Source organism: Anolis sagrei, chromosome 4 (genome assembly GCF_037176765.1).
Source record: "Anolis sagrei isolate rAnoSag1 chromosome 4, rAnoSag1.mat, whole genome shotgun sequence".
Taxonomy (NCBI): Eukaryota; Metazoa; Chordata; class Lepidosauria; order Squamata; family Dactyloidae; genus Anolis; species Anolis sagrei.
In genome coordinates, this window is record NC_090024.1 from 160,849,637 (window position 1) to 160,870,698 (window position 21,062).

General features: G+C 38.7%; 1 protein-coding gene across 1 annotated transcript; it reads right to left on the minus strand.

Moving 5' to 3' along the window:
- Positions 1–981: 981 nt before the first annotated feature.
- On the minus strand, positions 982–19,805 carry ACADM (acyl-CoA dehydrogenase medium chain). The gene is made up of 12 exons (XM_060773747.2): positions 19,584–19,805; positions 14,401–14,497; positions 13,167–13,264; positions 12,990–13,059; positions 12,083–12,183; positions 11,920–12,000; positions 9,840–9,970; positions 8,917–9,025; positions 4,912–5,052; positions 4,727–4,822; positions 3,721–3,969; positions 982–2,609 (listed from the first exon to the last, which is right to left on the minus strand). The coding sequence occupies exons 1-12, from the start codon at positions 19,605–19,607 to the stop codon at positions 2,538–2,540; spliced, it is 1,269 nt and encodes a 422-aa protein (XP_060629730.2). The 5' UTR covers positions 19,608–19,805; the 3' UTR covers positions 982–2,537.
- Positions 19,806–21,062: the final 1,257 nt, after the last annotated feature.

A 21,062-nucleotide genomic window follows, 5' to 3' on the forward strand; every position in this document is an offset into this window, starting at 1 on the left:
GCTGTGTGGAAGAGCCCTGAGTCCACACTGCCATATATTCCAGTTCAACAGGTCATGTGGGATTTTATTCAGCTGTATAGAAGGGACCTGACGTTCTTTCAGGAGGCCGAGAAGCACCTCTCTCTCTGCTGGACTCCTTCTCCTGCCATTCACAGAGGGCACAGGCAGGAAGGACTCAAGGCCCTTTCACACAGCCATATAACCCAGAATATCAAGGCAGAAAATCCCACAATATCTGCTTTGAACTGGGTTATCTGAGTCCACACTGCCATATATTCCAGTTCAAAAGCAGGTAATGTGGGATTTTAATCAACTGTTTGGAAGGGGCCTGAGACATCCTCTGCTGACCTCAGCCTGTTGCCCAGAGACAGGGAAAAGCATGCCTCCAACCTGAGTCTGACTGTTAAAAGATGAAAGATGGACGCTTTACTGCTGGGAAACAAACTGGACTCTGTTCTTCCAGATTCGGGGAAGGAAAAGAGCACAGGGGTTGTAATTTGGTGAGACACCAGCACTCTTTGGCAGAGAAGGTTAAAGTTCAAGTAAAACGACAACTCTCATGATACCACAGCATTGAGCTACAGCAGTTAAAATGGTGTAACAGCATTAATTACACTGCACAAATGCAATCTCAGAGGGTGCAAGCATCTTACATTTAAACTTCAATAACTAAGATAGAGTTTTGACTTATCAATCTCCAATATATGAGACTTGAACTCTTCCTAATCCTTGATTCACAAAATAACTCGAAATTAAGACATAAATATTTTTTTCACTTTCCATGAAAGCCAACATGGTCAGTGACACTGTGTCATGAAGTAAAGCTGAAGTCTTAAACTGAAGGCTAAAATGAAAAAACAAAACAAAAAAAACAAGAATTTATCTAAACTATGGCAAGATAGAACTCAGGAGAGTCATTTTTTCAAAAGCATTTTACAGCAAAATCTGGCAAATTATATCATTTGGGCACCAGACACAATGCACAATCACTGATCCATTTATTTCTTTGTTTAATTTATTCCTCTGGTACATTCCAACCGGGGTTGCAATATGAAATATTCCATTTCAAAATGTTTCAATAGTATACTTGCATAGATATAGGACTAACAAACACAGATTTTCTTTTTACCCTTTCCTGACATTTTTTTTCACCCAGAAGTGGGAATTGCAACGCTTTCCACATATAGTTATGTTGCAGCTTCCAGCAGTCTTGCATCTACTCAGCAAACCAATTGTGATGGTATCGCAATTCAACATCCAAAGTGACAAGCAACTCCATAAACTAGAAAGTATTCAATTGTGTCAAATGTGTAACTGAACTGAAGTAAAACTGAAGTGTTGACACCAATACATTCAGCCACATCCTTTGAGAAATTTTAAAAATAAAAACATTTCATTGCCAAAAAATATTCACAGTCTAGGTTACAAAGGAATTAGCTTTAAATGTAATACTATAGCTAATAAAAATAATGCTAGTACTTTAAATGTTACTAATAGAAATATTGCATTGTATGGCAATTTTTTAATCATGTTTGAGTATTACCAAATACCATTTAGCTGCTTCACTTTAAGCAACTGCAAAGGCACTGTCATCATTAAATACACTCAAATAATGTTCAAAACAAGCCTCACAATTATTTTACATCTGCCACACACTAAATTGATTATAAAACTATTAACAATTTACAAAGAAACAGAATTATTTTAGATAAATAATTATAATGTCATCAAAATGGATGGCTTCTTCAGAGGCACTGCTTTAAAAGCACTAGGATGGATTTATAAAGGCACTGCTTTAAATTAAGTGGGTGATGGCCACAATTGAAACAGATTTAATATTCTCTCTCTGTGCTGCTGAGCTACAAAAAGACATAGTATTTTACATTACTATGTTAAATACTTAAAAGCCTTGTGCATAGAATGGCAAGTTCGCAGTAAACCTATGGACAACTTATCTGGTATCACTGCAAGCAATATACACCTCATATTTTAGCTTGCTGTAACATTTCGTAGTTATTAAAAGGCAAACAGGTTCACAGAATTGGTATAAACTGTGATAAACTCACAATTTCAATTCACAATTCACAATTTCCCACTACACAGAAAGATACTTAATAGCTCTTCCCACAATTGTGGTATTTGTAACCCAAACTGCTGAGGCTAATATCAGATCTTACATATGGCACTGAAACAGTTAAATTTTCAGATTCCAGGCATTTGAAAGATATTGCAGAGTAGACTTCAGAAGTCAAGCATAACAATCTGGGTCAGTTTAAAGCCAAGTGAAAGCTTAACATTCTAGCAAAGCATACAGTACTGACATGTAATGCCTGAGAAAATTTCCAGGCTAATTTTTTTAATTGTTAAGTATGCAGCTTTTTATGTATTAAAAATAAGAAACAGATATGTCATTGAAAAAATGTTCTACTATAGAGGCAATTTTTCTTTTAACATTATAGAGTGGAAACAAGTGTTTGCGGAAGTGGGTTAATGCATGCTAGGAATTCAAGCATTAACTATATGGTTTCCGTGTTCTCTCAACCTTTAAATCTGCCAAGATGTTCACGGCCTACAATTAGCCTTTGAATCTGTGCTGTTCCTTCATATATCTGAAAGAGAAAATATTTAATAAGTAATATGTGCACTTGGACCACTCTGCAACTATACAGAATTTCAGTGAAAACAAGATAAACCTTGGAAGTGATAACAACCCAAATGATTCAAAATTCAAGTTGCAAAATATGTTATGGGGGTAACATAATGTGCACTAATCACTTCAAGGCTGAACATAATGGAAGGGGTCCAGAAAGCTTCTTTGCACAAATTCTAAATACTTTGATGTTTTCAGTGAAATGTTTACACTGAAACCAGATAATAGTACATCACAAACGACTTTAAAAGTCCTCTTGCTTTGAAGAAAAAATTATATATGGGAACTGTTGTTTAACAGATACAAACCCTTTGGAATGTATAAAACCATATTCTGATATTTTGTTTTGCCATCATTTGAATTATAACAACCAATATCCCTGTGGCAAACACTATTCTCTATCAGTATATTTTTTTTGTTATTGGTACTTTTGTAGTACTTTGGGGGGTGCATTTACAAATGCATATACAATTTGTAATAAATAACACTGATATGCTTAGTTTTCATATAAACTGACTGCATATCATCAAAGCTATCTGACAAAACATTAACAGCACAGTATATAATCATCTACAAGTATACTCAAGTCTAAGACAGCAATCCTATGAAGTCTTCGTCAGACTTATGTACTACTGAATTTAGTAGAATTTATTTTTCAGCTAATGTGCATACAAGCACTCAGCATAGGTACAAAGAAGTTACAGAGGGATAACTGCTACTAAAATAAAGAGAGCATTACCCTACAAAAAGACTCTTCAATCAGTTAGATTTATTAGTTCAAGAACAAATGTTTTGACTGTCTAAACAGCATGTCTTTGACTACTATTTCTTCTTTTATTATTAGTTCTTAATACACACATTGGTAATAGCAAGAGCCACCTTTAAGGATGCAATCTCTTCTACGATAATTCCTCATAAAACAACTGGTGGCACAATTCTTGCATTATGCACAATCTTTACAAAAAAGTCAAACTTTTCTTTTGAACTACTATGTCTCATGCAAAATGTTGTATATTAAGAGACTACTACTATGAATCCTTTAAGACAGCAGCATTATACAGGATACTTACCTGATATATTTTGGCATCTCTCATTAGTTTTTCTACTGGGTATTCACTGTTGAATCCATTTCCTCCAAAGATCTGGACAGCATCTGAAGCTACTTGATTTGCAATATCCCCAGCATATGCTTTTGCTATAGATGCATAGTAGGTATTTCTGCGACCAACATCGATCTCCCATGCAGCCCTTTGGTAAGCCAGGCGAGCAAGTTCAACTTTCATTGCCATTTCAGCCAACATGAAAGATACTGCTTGGTGCTATGATTGAGAAACATCAATCAGTGTTGAGAAATTGATGTCAATGATGTTATATAACCAAAAGAATATTGTCATGTAAACTACATAACTTACTTATTGAAAAAATAATAAACTGTGATACAAGAAGGAGGGTGCCAGTAGCTTCCTGGGATGAGCCAGTATCTCACTATATTCTAATTTTCAACAACTTTCATTTCATAATCATAACATATGTTATCACAAACTGATCTGGGTTTAATTTTTAGTGCTCATAACACAAAAAACTGAGAAGCAAGTCACTTCATGAATTTGAGGCAGATAAGTAAACTGCAAAATGTCTTAAAATTTAACAATATGGTTCAAACAAACTGAGATAGAAAAGATGTTGGACTATATATACCATGATCTCCAACCTCTGATCTTACTTGCTGGGACTGATGGATGTTATAAGAGCACATATATTCATGTCTGTTTAGTTCTGAGAAGATAATACAACATACTATTCTACAGTGGGAAAATTCACAGCACATTTGCCGTATTATCTATGAATTCTTTAAACCAGAAAACCAGAACCTGCTTGTATCACAGATCTTTTTAAAACAGTGTCACGTGTTCAAAATATAAGGAAATTCCTAATAAAGATTAATGAATGCTGTTTCATTGTTATCTGTACTATAACTACCAGTGTTTCACGCGATTTTGATAGAATTGTGAAAACAGATCAGCCTGAACAGATATTAACTGGAAATTAATACAAAGTGACTGAAAATGCACCTACCTCTGCGAGTATCCTGCCAAAGGTTTTTCTTTCTAGAGCATACCTTGTAGCTTCATCTAAGGCTCGCTGTGCTAGTCCTACCGCACCAGCTGCTACCTGTAGTTTTAAGGATGAATATCATGAAATTTGACTTCTATCATTCATGGAATCTATAATTTCTCAATTTTCTTCTAGCCAGTACTTACTGGAGGCCTTGTTTTATCAAATGCTCCCATGGCTATTTTAAAGCCGGCTCCTTCACCAATGAGAATATTCTCTTTGGGCACTCTTACATCCTCGAAAACAATCCCTCTTGTATCTGAGCAACGCTGACCCATATTAAGTTCCTGAAGAGGAAATTTGTGAAAGATGTAATTATCCATTAACACAGAAATACTTGACGAAAACTAACCAAGATTATATACAGAGTGCCACAAAATGCATACTTACTTTGATGTGAAAAATATTACCCTATAATTATAACTACTATATTTATACAAAAGCAAAATGGGTATGAGAGGTGTCCTTGAATTTTGGGATTCAATGCATGTGTTTGAAGTGCCCATTGTCGGCATCCAAACACTCAAAACCGCCACACTGCTACACAAACTATGTTCTGTAATGTGTCCAGTGTGATAACTGCATACGACCTTGCAGTTTTCTCATACAGCAATCAGTGTAGTTGGTTTCCTCTGTTAAACATCTTCCTTTAGCATCCCCCCATAGGTAGAAGTTGAGAGGTGTTAGATCAAGGGACAACACTTCTTCGACCTATCCAAAAACGAACATCTCAATGGTAGTGAGGGGAGTGCCAGCTTGTTCTAGGTAAAAGCTTTCATCCCCAGTTCTCGGATGGTAGGTAAAATGGATGTCTCAAGCATATCAAGACTTGTAGGTAAAAACTTTAGTCTCCAGCTCTCAAATGACAGGTAAAGTTGATGTCTGAAGCATATGAAGACACAGCACACTGGTAAAAGTACAGATTTTCAGAGGACTAGTACACACAATGGTGGAGGTTTACAGTATCAGTTTGAATTGTTCCTTATCAGACCAGACAAGCTTCTCTGTAAATGCCTCATCATCACACACCATGCTTTCAAACCACCCAAAGTACTGAAGTCTTCAGTCTGTATCGTCCTCAATCATAACATGCAGCATCCTTGGAATGTACACCTTCCACTTTGTACTTTTCAAATTTTGTTGTAAACTTGATTGACTAATTCTGGTTTTGTGTGAACACTAGGCTTGGTCCTGAATCAGTTTGAATGAAAAAGATTTGTATTCAGTGGGCTGTTTTATATAATCTCCAAAATAGACCGGGAAGGAGGGAGCTGAACAGCCTGGCAAAATGGATTCAGGGAACAGGATTTTATCCGGTTCTTAGTGAGGAAGCAGTAAAATTTCCAATATACCTGAGGCAGGGATCTGCCCCATCCGTCTTTTCTCCTCCTCCGGCAGCGGTGCCCCATTTCTTTTGAAAAAGTTCCCTAGTCTCCTCCTCCAGAGAGGGCCCTGCTGAGAACTTGCTTTCCCAGCAGCACTTGTACAGGGCAGGCAGTCTCTGAGTTGCTCCCGAAGCATGATGTGAGTTTAAGTTTTTCTCTCTGGTTCTCAGCCAATAAAAGTCTTGGTTTTATCTAAATCTAAAACTGAGGTAGGTTTCAAGCAGATAGGCCTTAAAATGACTGAGAATTGAACCTCTAGAATTTCCTGTTGTAGCCAATGGGCCGAATCTTTGCTGAATGAAAACAGCAATACCACCCCCCCTTTCGAGTAACTTCCTGGTAAACAGAATGAGGAGTCAGTTGACACTGGACCCCGAAACAGGATGCCATTTGGCCAGATTGTACACCCCTAGTGAGCACTATTTACAGACTTCAGTGGTGAGCGTGTAAATTGAAATACTACAGCAGAGGTACCTGTTCATGGTCCCTTGTATCTTTCTTTGTGCTCATCGGCAACAGTACCATCGATTTCAAATTTATCCTGAATTCATGCAATTCTTAAGACATTTTGGTAGCTGTGTTCTAATCTCATTCCGCCATTGTCTTTGTACCTGTCTAATGTTTTCAAACTTAAGGTAACCATATTACATTCTCACCCTGAAATAGAAATTTCATTTACATTTATTCCAAAAACATTGATGAGTAAGGAGTGTATACATTTTGGGGGCACTCTGTATTTTTAGTCAAGAAGACTGAGACAAGATATAGTAAATGCCACTGGTATGAGTGACTCACACAAAAGCATTAAGAGTAAAATATGTGTAAAGGTTTTTATTGGTTTTATGATATGTTAATATCCGCTTGTTGTTACTTACTTACTTGTTCACATTTCTATTGACTGACAGTTTTTGTTAACCTACACTGTCAGTCAATAGAAATGTGATGTTGTTAACCTACCACAAATACTCATATATAAATTGACTTCATGTATAAGAGTGAAGTCATGTCACTGCACCTGAGTTCAACTCTCTCAGATAATAAGACAAGTAGTCTTAAGATAAAAAATTGGCTAATAAACTTGGCAACCATCCCTGTAATACACTTGGCTACATCCTTGAAATATTTGTTTGTCAGACTGGTGCCTCCAGTTCACATATAATGGACACAAACTTCTATTTATTCACCTGGTTGTGGTTAGCAAAGTGTTTCTTCAATGCAAAAAGAGCACCCAGCTATGCTTTTTTCTTAGAAAAACTGTCAGTCAATAGAAATGTGAACAAAAATATAATTTAATGCAGGGTGCCAATCATTTTCATCGAGGGCCATATCAGTCTTATGGTTCCCTTTAAAGAGCCAGTGAATCCATGGCTATAAAGGACCAATATAATTTTCTGTCCAATAGTGGACAATGCTATTCAGTTTTTATCCAATTTGGTTGCCCGGATGTTTTTGAACAGCTCCCATCACTGAAGATAATGAGAACTGCAATCCAACAGCACTTGTCACACTGAGGTTCGGGAAAAGGTAAAGGGCATTTTAAAGTCAGACATGATACCCACAAGCCTTGATTCTAAAGTCAAAGCCTACTCTTCTGACAAAACAGAACAAACTGCAGCCTTCCAGGTGTTACTGTATCACAACTCCCATCAGCTTTAGTCAAGACATCTAATGATGAGGAATACAGGAGTGGCATAGACACTGAGAACTGGAAAGCCCTGGCCCTTGAGCGCTCCAGCTGGAGGTCAGCTGTGACTAGCAGTGCTGCAGAATTTGAAGAGGCATGGATGGAGGGTGAAAGAGAGAAATGTGCCAAAAGGAAGGCGTGTCAAGCCAACCCCTACCGAGACTGCCTTCCACCTGGAAATCAATGCCCTCACTGCGGGAGAACATGCAGATCAAGAATAGGGCTCCACAGTCACCTACGGACCCACCAGAATACTAATCCTGGATGACTATCCTACTCGGCCAACGAGGGATCGCCTAAGTAAGTACAGGAGTGGCATCTGAAGGGCCACAGAATATGACATAGAGGAGTCAGTTCATGGGCCTTGAGTTTGAGGCATGTGATCTAATAGTAAGCATTCTTATAGCTAGAATGCTGTGGTTTAGTTTAAGGTCCCTGCCCTCCAGAAAGCAAAATTCATGGATATGCATGGCCTGTCATTTGCAATGCCATTTTAAGATAATGTTCCTTATATAAAATGGCTTTTTGGGGAGAAAATATTTTCAAACTGTGGATGATTGAATTTGTGGGTGCGGAATCCACAGATATAAAGGGCAGACTATGGTAGTAAATGCTATTCCTTTTAGTGAATTTATTTCCCGGCATGTGTATGAAGGATTAAACACCAAAAATATTTAAAGATGCCACACTCAGGATTATTTTGCGAGAGGACAAATAGAACTGTTTAAATTCAATCCAGGCTGGATATTATATTACCGGCATATGTTCGTCTGGTTGTGAAAAGTACTAGAATCTGGTAAAGCCTACCCATTAAGAAAAGGAGGCACCACCTTTTTAATGCTGCGACAGTTACCCAGCCTTTCTGAACTGCTTTACTGGAGGCATAGAGGGCAAAGAGATATTCTGAAGATGGCCTCCTCATCCCACTCCTCCAGCACTCTGTTGGGTGGATCAGTTCCCTGAAGCTTCAGGTCAGCTCTTTTGGGCCAGTTTTTGAACATCAAAGATGGCATTTTTTCACTTCTTACTGAAAAGAATCCATTCCTGATACCTCAGTGAAGGCTAAAGTATTACTACAATACCTTTCTTCCTATTTGTATTCCAGGGCTATCTGCTTCCACGATAAAGCCAGTAAAAGCTTGATTTGCAGGAGCTTTGGGATCAGGAACAGTGCGAGCCAACAAAAAATACCTAGTAAAAAGACAGAGATGTCACAACTTTCACTGTAATGGATGTGAACAGTAACTTACAGCACAAACTACTTTAGCTTCACAAATATTAGGGCAATAGAGACTCACAGCATAATCCAAAGGACACATACACAGAAATGTGTCCCAGAATTCAGTGAGTTTTAACATAGCTGATAACAGACTCTAATTCTTCAATGCTATATATTTACAATTAGAAGAAACAAGCATTGTTACAATTTGGGAAAAAATCATGATCATTTACAATGACATTGTGGTAGTTTGAAGTGAAGGGTTGCCTTCCTTGGAACAAGAAACATGTAGGATGCATTTCTGTATGCCTACCAAAACTTCTAACTGCTCCACATTACATAAAACACAACGCATATGCATGTATAACACTCAATAATTGGATTACTCCAGGAACAGCAGTTGTCTTTTAAAACAAGGAGTAGCCCTCCTGCCTTCCTCATTTCACCAAAATGTGAGAATTTTTACAAAACTGTAAATAATCTATCTAGCTGGTGAAGCCTTGAAAATTGGCCTCTATATCCATGGAGCTTGTCCATCTCCAATTCACACAATTGTCTTCACTCTTCAGTCCCATTCCCTCTTTCCCAACTCTCATATTTTATTGTGCCCAGGAATATGGAGACCTAGTTGCATATTACTGGTTGCTCCATTACTGAATATTCCGATCCCTGGTCCAAACATGGTTCATGAATGGCAGCGATCTTGGGAAGTGATTTTCACATGTGTAATTGACACATCAGTATGTCAACAAAAAAAAAAACACTATATGGAAAGTATTACTATACCAGTTGGCCTTGCCACCATTGGTGATCCACATTTTTTGTCCATTAATTATATATTCGTCTCCTTTCTTTTCTGCTTTTGTTTTTAGACCTGCGACATCTGAACCAGCTCCAGGCTCTGTTACACAGTAGGCCTGAAAAAAAGCAATTACACATGTCAAGAGACAACAAGAGTGTGATACATCCAAGACTACATATTATTACACAGCTAATTTCATTTATAGCTTGTAATGTCCTAATAACATTTCATGAGTCGAACTGACTTGGCAATATTTTCTTTCTTTTTCCCAGTCTGGGACCCAATGCAGCATTACTATAGGCGATGTCATCCATTACCTGAGTTATATTCTGTTTTGACTGCAGCAATGTGCTAGAAGGAATATTAACTTTTAAGAGTATCTGTGAGATTCAGTTGGCACATATAAAAGCAGATAAATGTATCTGGCCCTAAGACAGAAAGACTTGCACTAAGTTGCCATTAGTTTTCCAGGCAAATTCAGGATACTGGCTATTATGTGTCTCAACTGAACTTGCCCACATGTTAAAATCTTGCAAAAAAGCCCTCTAGAGAGTACTTGCAGAGGCCCATTTGAAAGGGATGTGAGGAACTGAATGCATTCTGGTTCATTTCCCTTCTCTCTGTTTTGTAGAGGAAGTAAAGACACATCTTGTGAACTGTTTTGATTATTGAGATTAGTGCTTTTAATTTTTCAAACAAAATTCTTTTCAAGGATGTTTTAACTGTCTTGAGCACGAACAAATATAAAAATAAAATAAATATAAGATCCAGCCACTTTAATGGTACAGTAAGATGCTTCATTACCATATTGATCTAATGCTCATCTTTTTTTGGTTAAACTGCCTCATCAAAATTGGGGTGCACATTAGATTTGCATAATATAGTAAGCTTAGTGATGAGCCAAAGCAAAAGGGGAAGTTGCTTCAGGAGCGCATGGCACTCCGATTTGAGGGACATCATCTCTAATTTAATGGCCATGGCTCAATGCTATGGAATCCTGAGATTTGCAGTTTGGTGAGCCACCAGTATTCTCTGTTTGCTATTTATAACAAGATCATATCTAGATGTAGAATAAAAAGGATCGCACTGTATGAAGTACACTCTCTTGGGTGACAGAAAGTGATCAGGAACAAAAGAGGCTTTGAATAACTAAATTATATTCCTGTCATTAAGACTCTTGGGCTCCTGTGGTTCACCACACATTTCAATAAAAGAAGCCAGTTCATAACCTCATTGTTGGTGTGAACCCAAATGCTCCTTCATTAAGATGAACCATGTATGTTTTCTACATGCATAATAATAATAATAATAATAATAATAATAATAATACTTTATTTATAAACCGTCTTATTCCCCCAAAGGGACTCATAAAAGGTACATACACATCTCTAGACCACAGCCGTATTACTAAACAAATACTCGCTGGGGCTTTTGGAATGCTGAACAGGCTACTTGTTTTATTAATGATTCATGTTATTTTAATTGCTACTGAGTACCGATAAGCGACTATGAGACCTTAGCATTTTTGTTTGATATAAAAGCTAAGCAGGGACAGCTCTGGCTAGGATTTGGTTGGAGACTGCCAATGAATACTAGATGATATAGACTATACTTGAGAAGACGACCTGGCAATCTATCTCTTGAGATTGCTCTTACGTAAAAATCCCTATAAAATACATATTGTTGCTATAAGTTGAGAGGTGACTTAAAACCCACACGCTTCTTTAATATGAACTCAACATGACTGCTGGCAATTTTGCTTGAACATTTCTCTTTTTTAAAATGACCTTTCCATTTGTTTCTGTTTACTGCCCTGCTATAAACTCAGAATGTACATGCGATTTCAGTGTATCAGTGTAGTGAAAAGCTGTACATTGCCTTTGGGAGTAAGTTATGAATGCCTAACACCTCATTGTTCAACATAGCTACCTGTTACTAAGATTAGGATCTGGCCCATTTAATACTCCCAAACACATCTCATGATCTCTGAACAGTTAGATATGTTTCATTACAATTGTGCACAGTAAAAAAATCCAAGTTCTATACACAATGAAAAACACTTACACACATTAAGGGTGCTTCTGTCATTCTTCCCAGGTATTTCTTCTGTTGTTGTTCATTCCCTGCAATGATGACTGGCATTTGCTGGAAGAAAAGATGCTGGCTTAGTACACGTAATCTGATTGCTTAGACTAAATATTACAAAGAAGAGACAATAAATACTCACTCCCAGGGAATTTGCTTCAATGGCAGTTTGAACTCCTGTACATCCAAATGCTAATTCTTCAGTAATGAGACAAGCATCAAAAGTGCCAAGACCAAGGCCACCTAAGACAAAATATCATTTGAGCATGTTACCCCTATAAAAACTGACACTATATTGCACTTTAGCTCTGCATTATACCACAGCAAAACCAATATATTTCCAGGTCAATTAATTACTTACACATGTTGGGTATCTCTTACCGGGAAACCTAAAATGCTCCAAAGTCCAAAATTGCCAAGGCCACCCACCACATACACATACACATACACACACACACACACACACACAAATACTCCATAATAATAATGATAATAATAATAATAATAATAATAATAATAATAATAATATCTGAAATCCAAAAAATACTTCTGGTCCCAAGCATTTCAGATAAGGGATACTCAACCCACACTTCCTTTAAAAGGGAGCCACAGAGAATTACATGAACTACAAGATGCCTATGCAGAGTAACTCTCATAGTGGAGCTTCCTCATATTATTTGCTTGTGTGATTGGACAAGCACAATCTTTATACCAGAAACATTTCTACAGCTTCATCTCTCTCCATTCAAGGCACAACAGTTAAAACAAATGGCCAACAGCATGCCCATCAATATAGTTCTATTCATACATGTGTCCAATATATCAGTCATTAAGTGGGCTGTCACAAAAGAAATGATACATATGATCATGCCGTAACTATTTAAGAATTTTGTGATTTTTAATGAAAGAACAGTACGTTTTGCATTAAGCATTTTGGCAATCATTTCTTTCAGAAAACAATATGAATATGAAAATACATATGTCTTCAACTCTTGTAAAAGTCTACTTTAGTTTACTTTGTTTTGTAGCTTATGCAGTAATTCACTTACCACAGCTTTCAGGGATGTGAGTATTCATCAAGCCAAGCTCCCATGCCCTTTTAATGAGAGGAACAGGATACTGGGGGAAAGAAAGCGACATAAAGGTATTGTATGCATAGTTTCTGTATTTAAAAGAGTTTGCTAGGTGAAATATTCAAATGATTCCCTACTATATATCAGATATACCTCTCCAGTTCTGTCATACTCAGCCGCAACAGGTAAGATTTCCTCTCTAGCAAATTTCCGTGCTGTAGCTTGAAATTCCTTCTGCTCTTCTGTAAGTTCTGAAAAACATGAGATTTTTGTTTATTGTTAATTTGCCTCTTCCAAAAGCATTTCTTCGTGAGTAGAAGAATAGAGGGCTTCTTGTCTTCTTCCACGCCAGTGTTTTTTTATTTTCATCTAAGGGTAATCCTGGACTAAATCAGAAAACCAAATATTCCAGAATTCTGTCTCCCATAACAGCCAATTAAAGTCCCTAACCAGCTCCAATTAGAGGCTGCATGTTAAAACTACAGCTTAAAGAATTCTTCCCCAAGCATAGCTAGGACAATAATCAGCATATGAATCATGTTTCTAAACAATTCATATGTTACCTAATTTACATCACACGAGTAGTAGTTATCAATAGTGTTATTTTCCACTGATTTAATCCCCCTTTAAGGATATTTTAAGAAAAAAAGCCTGCACTTCTGATGTAATTTCAAGATAAAGAATTATGGTGATTCCACATTAATCTTTCTTGTCTTTCATAAATTTAGGCTCCCTTCTACACTGCCATATAATCCAGATTATCAAAGAAGAAAATATACACTCTCTGATTTAAACTGGATTATATGAGTTTACACTGCCATATAATCCAGTTCAAAGCAGATATTGTTTATTATTTATTTACCTTCTTTATACCCCACCTTTCTCAACCCCAAAGGGGACTCAAGGTGGCTTACATATAGGCAATTATTCAATTCCTTAGGCAACATACAATTCCAATGAACATTAAAATGAAAATTAACACATGTTAAACATTTAAAAACATTACATTCAGTATTAAAACCACATCATCCATATTCATAGTCCAAGGCCGTTCCAATAGTAATTGCACATATTCCATATCTATTATTGCACTGCAACTATTCTCCGAAGGCTTGATCGAAAGCCATGTTTTTACTGGATTTTATATGGCATTGTAGAAGGAACCTCTGTCTTACAAATGATCTAGATGATATATTGTATTTTAAAACCCCTTGATCTCAACAAGACTTCTTTCGTTTTTCCCTAATATTAACAAAACAAAATTCTTCCCCTAATAATAACAAAATGAAGTTCTTTGGCTGAAAGTTGAAATAGCGGCATGGTAATCCTAGACACTTCCCTTTAGTAGAAAACAAACCTTTTTTTTCAGTGCTTTTTCAGTACTTACCAAAACTAAATCCAGTTGCATGTTTGCTTTTTGGTAATGCTGCAGGAGCTTGACTGGACTGTGCTCTCCAACCACATGTAGCAATGCTTCTTATCACCTGGAAATTTGTTTTGAAAGTAAATTGAAAAACACTTTCAATTTATTCTCTAAATTTATTAAAAATGTCAACACACCCACATACATAAAACTGTAACAAGATCAATTAATTTAAAGAAAGAACAAAATGCATTTTGATCAGGAGAAGCTGGAGAATTCTACATATTTCAATGTGAAATACAATTTTTCATGTCTCTTCTGTTACAAAACTATATACAGTACATCTGGAAATATGTCCCTGGGCTTTGAGTGGAAACGCAAAAGTATAGTTAATAACAAACCATACTGACCAAAACACCTCTGGCAGAAGCACACAACAGAGAAACATTGGAGAATGTAGGAAATACAGTGACAGAACACTACTTCAAACACTGCTATGTCCTCCAGCACAACTGCAGCCAACTTCCAGCAGAAGTATACCATAGAATTATCAGGAAGATCTAGAAAATGTCTAGAGAGGACATATTATTTCAATCACAAGTAAATGTTAAAAATCAGCCCTGGAGATACGTGAGTTGTACTGCCCTTCTAAACTAGGGGTCCTCACACTTTTTAAACAGAGGGCCAATTCAGTTCCTCTGAGTGTTGGAATTCTGGAATATATTTTGTTGTTGATGCTGTGTGTCTTCAAGTCATTTCAGATTTAGGGTGACCCTATCACAGAATTTTCTTGTCAAGATGTATTCAAAAGGGATTTGTCTTTGTTTTCATCTCCGGCTGAGAGTGTGACTTGCCTAAAGTCACCCAATGGGTTTAGAGCCATAGTCTGAGGTTCAAACCACTACACCACACTTTCTGAATTCTTTCCCTCTCTTTTTCCAACCTCCTTTTCTTTCACCCTCTCTTCTTCTCTTCCCTCTCTGTTTCCTACCTACTTACCCTTCTTCCTGTTCTCCTTCCCTCTCTTTTTCCTACCTCTTTTTCTTTCTTTTTTCTTCCCTCTAACCAACCCCCCCCCCCCCCAGAATCCTCTCTATCCCATTCTTAGAAGGATTCTTCCATTGCTGTTTTTAAGAAGTGCATCCCAGTATTGTGTGTGCATTCAAGCATTTTCCCCAGAGAAAATGTGTTTTGCACACACATCTCAAGGTGATGGTTCAGCAAACAATTATAATCCCTAGTGCTAACTGCTGACATTGAATGTGTCTCATGCCTTGAGCTGCTAGCAAAACTGGGAACACTGTTTTTTGTTTTTTGAAGGGTTTGGGCTGATTCATTACTTAAAATGCCATTTTTAAAGTCTTTTAAAAAGCAGACTGGCTCACTCCTTTCTCCAAATTTTATCACTGTCACGAAGGTACAACAGGATCAAGGCTCTGACCTTTCTATTATGGTGGTTTCCATGTACATTATCTCCCTATGGCAAACTCTTCTCTACATTAACTCCCATAGTAATTGATTTGTTTTATACATCCCTGCACACACAAATGGTTTTTGCCTTGTTTATTTTCTAGTTTCCTGGGTACTTCTTAGTCTGAGAATGCTTGCCTTTCTGTAGTGAGAAACTACATGACCTTCCTATAGGTTCTGAATCTAATTTTGCATAGCCAGATAAGAAGGCATAACCATATATACAAATTGTTGTTGTCATTTTTAATGAAAACTTGGAAACAAAAACACAAATGATAAAAGTGGAAAATTCCATCTCTGTCATTCCAGTTATGTCTTACACAGCTATAGTACATCTTGCTGTTGAAATATGAGTACAAGCATACAATTAACAAATTAGATGTGCTCCAAGGATACATCTTTAATGGAAAATTTAGTACTGGAGAAAAGTCAGCAGGGAAAGAATAAGGAAGGATTCCTGCACTATAAAAATGATGAGCAATTTCAGCAAACTTTGCATTTAAAATTAACAACATGTTCAAGTGAGAAAAAAACAGGGAATGCATCTACACTGTAGAATTGCTGCAGTTGGACACCAACTTTACTGCCACGGCTCAAGTCTATGGAATCCTTGGATTTGTAGCTTGGTGAGGCACCAGTACTCTTTGGCAGGGAAGGCAAAGAGCTTGTAAAACTACATTTCCCATGATTCCATCACACTGAGCAAGGGGCAGTTAGAGTTGTGTCAAACTTACAGTATAGATCTGGCATAGGCAAACTCCAGCCCTCTAGGTGTTTTGGACCAACACCTAGAAATCCCGGCCATCTTATCAGTCGTTAGGAATTCTGGGAGTTGAAGTCCGAAACACTTGGATGGTTGAAGTCTGCCCATGCCTGCTGTAGATGCTCCCTAGGTCAGGTAAGCCTTGCAGAAGTGAAGAAAATTTTTTGGAAGTTTCTAAAGGTTCTTTTAAATTGTACTGAGGGATTACTTTTTTTTCTTTCACTTGCCACCAGTTCTTTTTATGATTTATGTTTGGATGGTCAAAGTTATTTTTAACTTGCTGTACGGAGCGAGTGAGCCAGCCTTTCCTCCTTTCTATTCTTATGTTCCTGCATGCTCAATAAGTGATGCTGGAGACAGTGGTTGTTTATCTTGCTGTTATATCATGTTCCAATAGGACTGGCTAAATTAGAATTCCACTTCTAATGGGCAAAGTCATTGCATTTATTACAGATATGCTGTTGCAACCTGATTCCAAAGGTATGTATTACTCCCACTCTCTTTTCAAAATCCTCCTAATGCCACCAGAAATCTTTCCAGAAAATAAGGAAGAAAGGGACACTGGTTACAAAAAAGATGATCTCTGTCAGAAGCACTTTTATTGAGGCATAGCTGCTGTGTAATCTTTTACAGTGATTGTCAGACTTTGGCCCTTCAGATAGTTGGAACGTCGTCTCCCTGAATTCCTGACTTTTGTTTGTGTTGGCTGGGATTTTGCCAACTGAAGCCAAAAACATCTTGGGGCCCAAAAAACTGAGAAACAGTGTTTTACAACACTGTAGTACAGGTTGAAAGTTCTTTATCCAAAATGTTTGGGACCAGAAGTGTTCTGTATTGTGGATGTCTTTCTGATTTATGAATACTTGTATATACATGAGATATCTTGGAGATGTGATCCATGCTGAAACGTGAAAATCTTTTATGATTCATGTGTACTTTATACACCTAGCCTGAAGGTAATGTTACATGTAACATTTTAATTATTTTTGTAATGAAGAAAACAACATTTGCGTAAACTGAACAATTTTGAGAGCATTTTGGATTTGAGAATTCCAGATACGCTACACACTAGCACATATCCTAATTCTTTGTAAAAGTCTGTACAGTACATATCTGTTTTGTCAATGAAATGTTAGGATAAAGAAATCAATTCCTTTTCATAAAACAAAATCCCATTAATACCAAAGATAAAATACTAATACTAATACTAATAGTAACTTTATTATTATATCCCACCACGATCTCCCCAAAGGGACTCAGGACAGCTTACATAGCAACCAAGCCCAACATAAACAAAATTTACAAGCATAAAACTCAATTTAAAAACATAATAATATATGAAAAATCTAAATTAAACAATGCACCTTCCCTTAAGGCTCCATTACATCATGGTTAGTTTCTGAAGTTATTGTTATGCTTACATTAACTGCACAGATGATTAAAGTGTTTGAGATGACATAACTTGTAATAAACCCTCCCCTTAAAGGTGTTTATTCCCAAATAGTCTGGAATTTTATTGTGATTTGCTGTTGGCTAATACCTGACAGGTGGAGTGGCTTCAGCATTTGACTATGACTGTATTTGCACTGTAGAATTAATAATGCAGCCTGACATCATTTTAACTGCCTTGTTTCAAGGTTATGAAATCACAGGAGTTGTAGTTTGGTGAGACACCAGCACTCTTTGGCAGAGAGAGCAAAAGGCCTTGCAAAATGACAACTTCTATGGTTCAATGGCATTGAGCCTTGTCCGGTAAAGTGGTGCCAAACTGCATTAACTCTACAATGTAGATCAGGCATGGGCAAACATTGGCCCTACAGGTGTTTTGGACTTCAACTCCCAAAATTGCTAACAGCGTGTTAGGAATTGTACAAGTTGAAGTCCAAAGCACCTGGAGAACCAAAGTTTGCCCATGCCTGGTGTAGAGGCTCCCTATGACTCTGGGGCCCTTTCCACACAGCTGAATGAAATCCCACATTATCTGCTCTGAACTGAAATATATGTTAGTATGGACTGAAATAACCCAGTTCAACACAGATATTGTGGGATTTTCCACCTTGATATTCTGGGAGCCCTTCCACACAGCTCTATATCCCAGAATATCAAGGCAGAAAATCCCACAATATCTGCTTTGAACTGTGTCATCTGAGTCCATACTCAGACAATGTGGGGTTTTCTGCCTTGATATTCTGAGTTATAGGGATGTGTGGAAGGGGAACAAGGGTTCAAATCCCTGCTAAGCCATGGAAACTCACTGGGTGAGACTTCACATTCTCTTGGCCTCAAAGGGAGGCCGGGACAAAGCTCTTCTAAACAACCCTTGTCAAGAAAACCTCATGATAGGTTTGCCATAAATCAGAAATAATTGCAGGGGGAAAGGATCATAGGAGATGGTTCCCACTTCTTTCTTGCAAACAGTGACCACGAGTGTGTCATTCAGAAACCCTTGACATTAAAAAAACCACGGCCTTTCAGACTATGCTGAAGAATGAATGCAATTTGACACCATTTTAATTGCCATGGCTGAATGCTATGGGATCCTGGGGGGTTGGAGTCTGACAAGGCCTTTAGTTTCCTCTGCCAAAGAGGGCAGGCGCCTCACCAAACTGTACTTATAGGATCTCATAGCACTGAGCCACGGGTAGTGTCAAACAGTGTTCATCTTACAATGTAGATTAGGTATGGGCAAGCTTCGGCCCTCCAGGTGTTTTGGACTTCAAAACCGGACTTTTGGACTTCAAAACCTACCGGCTGTTAGGAATTGTGGGAGTTGAAGTCCAAAACACCTGGAGGGCCGAAGTTTGCCCATACCTGGTGTAGGCCCCTGTAATGACTCCCTCGCTCTCCAGGACGGGCCCGGCTCTCTCCTCGCTTCTTCCTCAGCCAGGCCAGCTCCTCGCCCACGAAGCCTTGATTCCTTTCAATCTACGCGCCTCGATTTGGGCCTCCAGGCCTTAACAACGCTCTTCCTCACCCGAGAAGCCTTCCACGCAGCCATTCTGCCTCCTCTTCCCTTCCGCCCTTCGCTCGTCTCCTCTCAGCCGGCCAGAGGCTCACCTCCCACCTACTGGGCACAACGCCTGGGCCCCGCCTTCAGTGGGCAGGGACCAGGCATGGCGACCGGCTCTGAGAGAGGGAGGGAGGGAGAGAGGGAAAAGGCCGCCAAGGAGGGCGGTGCCCCGTTGCTACGGCAACGAGAGGGTTGAATTCGGCCTTTGCCCCTCGCTTGCGCCGCCGCTAGTGGGCCTGAGGCCTTTCAGACTTCAGCTCCCAGGATCCTTGATCATTAGGCACAGCAGCCGAGGCTTCTGGGAGTTGAAGTCCTAAAAAACACTCCGCGTTATAGCACAACAGCGCAGCACTTCCAAGCCTTTAGGACTCCAACTCCCACAAAGCCAGGCAGCGCGTTTATTGGTTGACTACCGCAGCTCCGTGGCGAGGGAATGCTGGGAGTCGTAGTTTTAGACGCTCTTGAGCCTTCTCTGGTGCCTTGCCAAACTAAACCCCCCCCCTAGCATTCAGCCATGGCAGATAAAATATGCCAGACTGCATTCATTCTACAGTGTAGGCCCTTCCACACCGCTGTGAAAAATCCACGTTATCTGCTTTGCACTGGATTATATGGCAGTGTGGACTCAAATAATCCAGTTTAAAGCAGATAATGGGGATTTCATGTCTTGGGCTGTGTGGAAGGGCCCTGTGTCTGTCTGCAGAGGAAAAAAAGCTCCATTTACACTACCATATAAAACTAGGAAGCCCTGGCCCTTGAGCGCTCCAGCTGGAGGTCAGCTGTAACCAGCAGTGCTGTTGAAGTGGATGATCTTTTTCCTAGGCTGCAAATCGGCGGGCGCAGGAACAACAAGACAGGCAGTCAGGTTCTTTCAAGAAAGCAGTTTACTTAGAAGTCAAGCAGCTGCCTGGGTCGCCTCCTACGCAACATGGCGCCTGGTGGAAACGACACAGGCCTCAAGCCATGTGGCCCTTTTATACAGTCAAAGGGGTTCGGTTTAGGACCGCCCATTGGTTCAAAGTTGTGGTGCAGTTTAATAAACATCCAATCATCCCCTGCCACCCAAACATCCAATCACCACCCGCCACCCTTGCCAAGCCCCTCCCTAACCCCATACTGCCCCCTATCCCATGAGTACTGGTAACTTCCCCAACTTCCATTTTGTAGTTCCACCTTATTCCCCCATTTTTTTATTTTTTTTTTTGTGTTCCCAAAACCCGTCCGACCTCGAAAGTCCAATTGTCTAGGGAAATTGGAAAAGCTCCCAGTAGACCATCCTATTAGACCAGTGGTCATTATCCTCCAAACAAAACATCAAATAACCGTCTTAACAATTCTACAAATGTGAAAATGACGTTATCATTTGAGTAAAACAATATAAACATTTTATGGATCCCTCCAAGTCTTACTGGGTTGAAACATAGCAACTTTTTCCACCGTTGG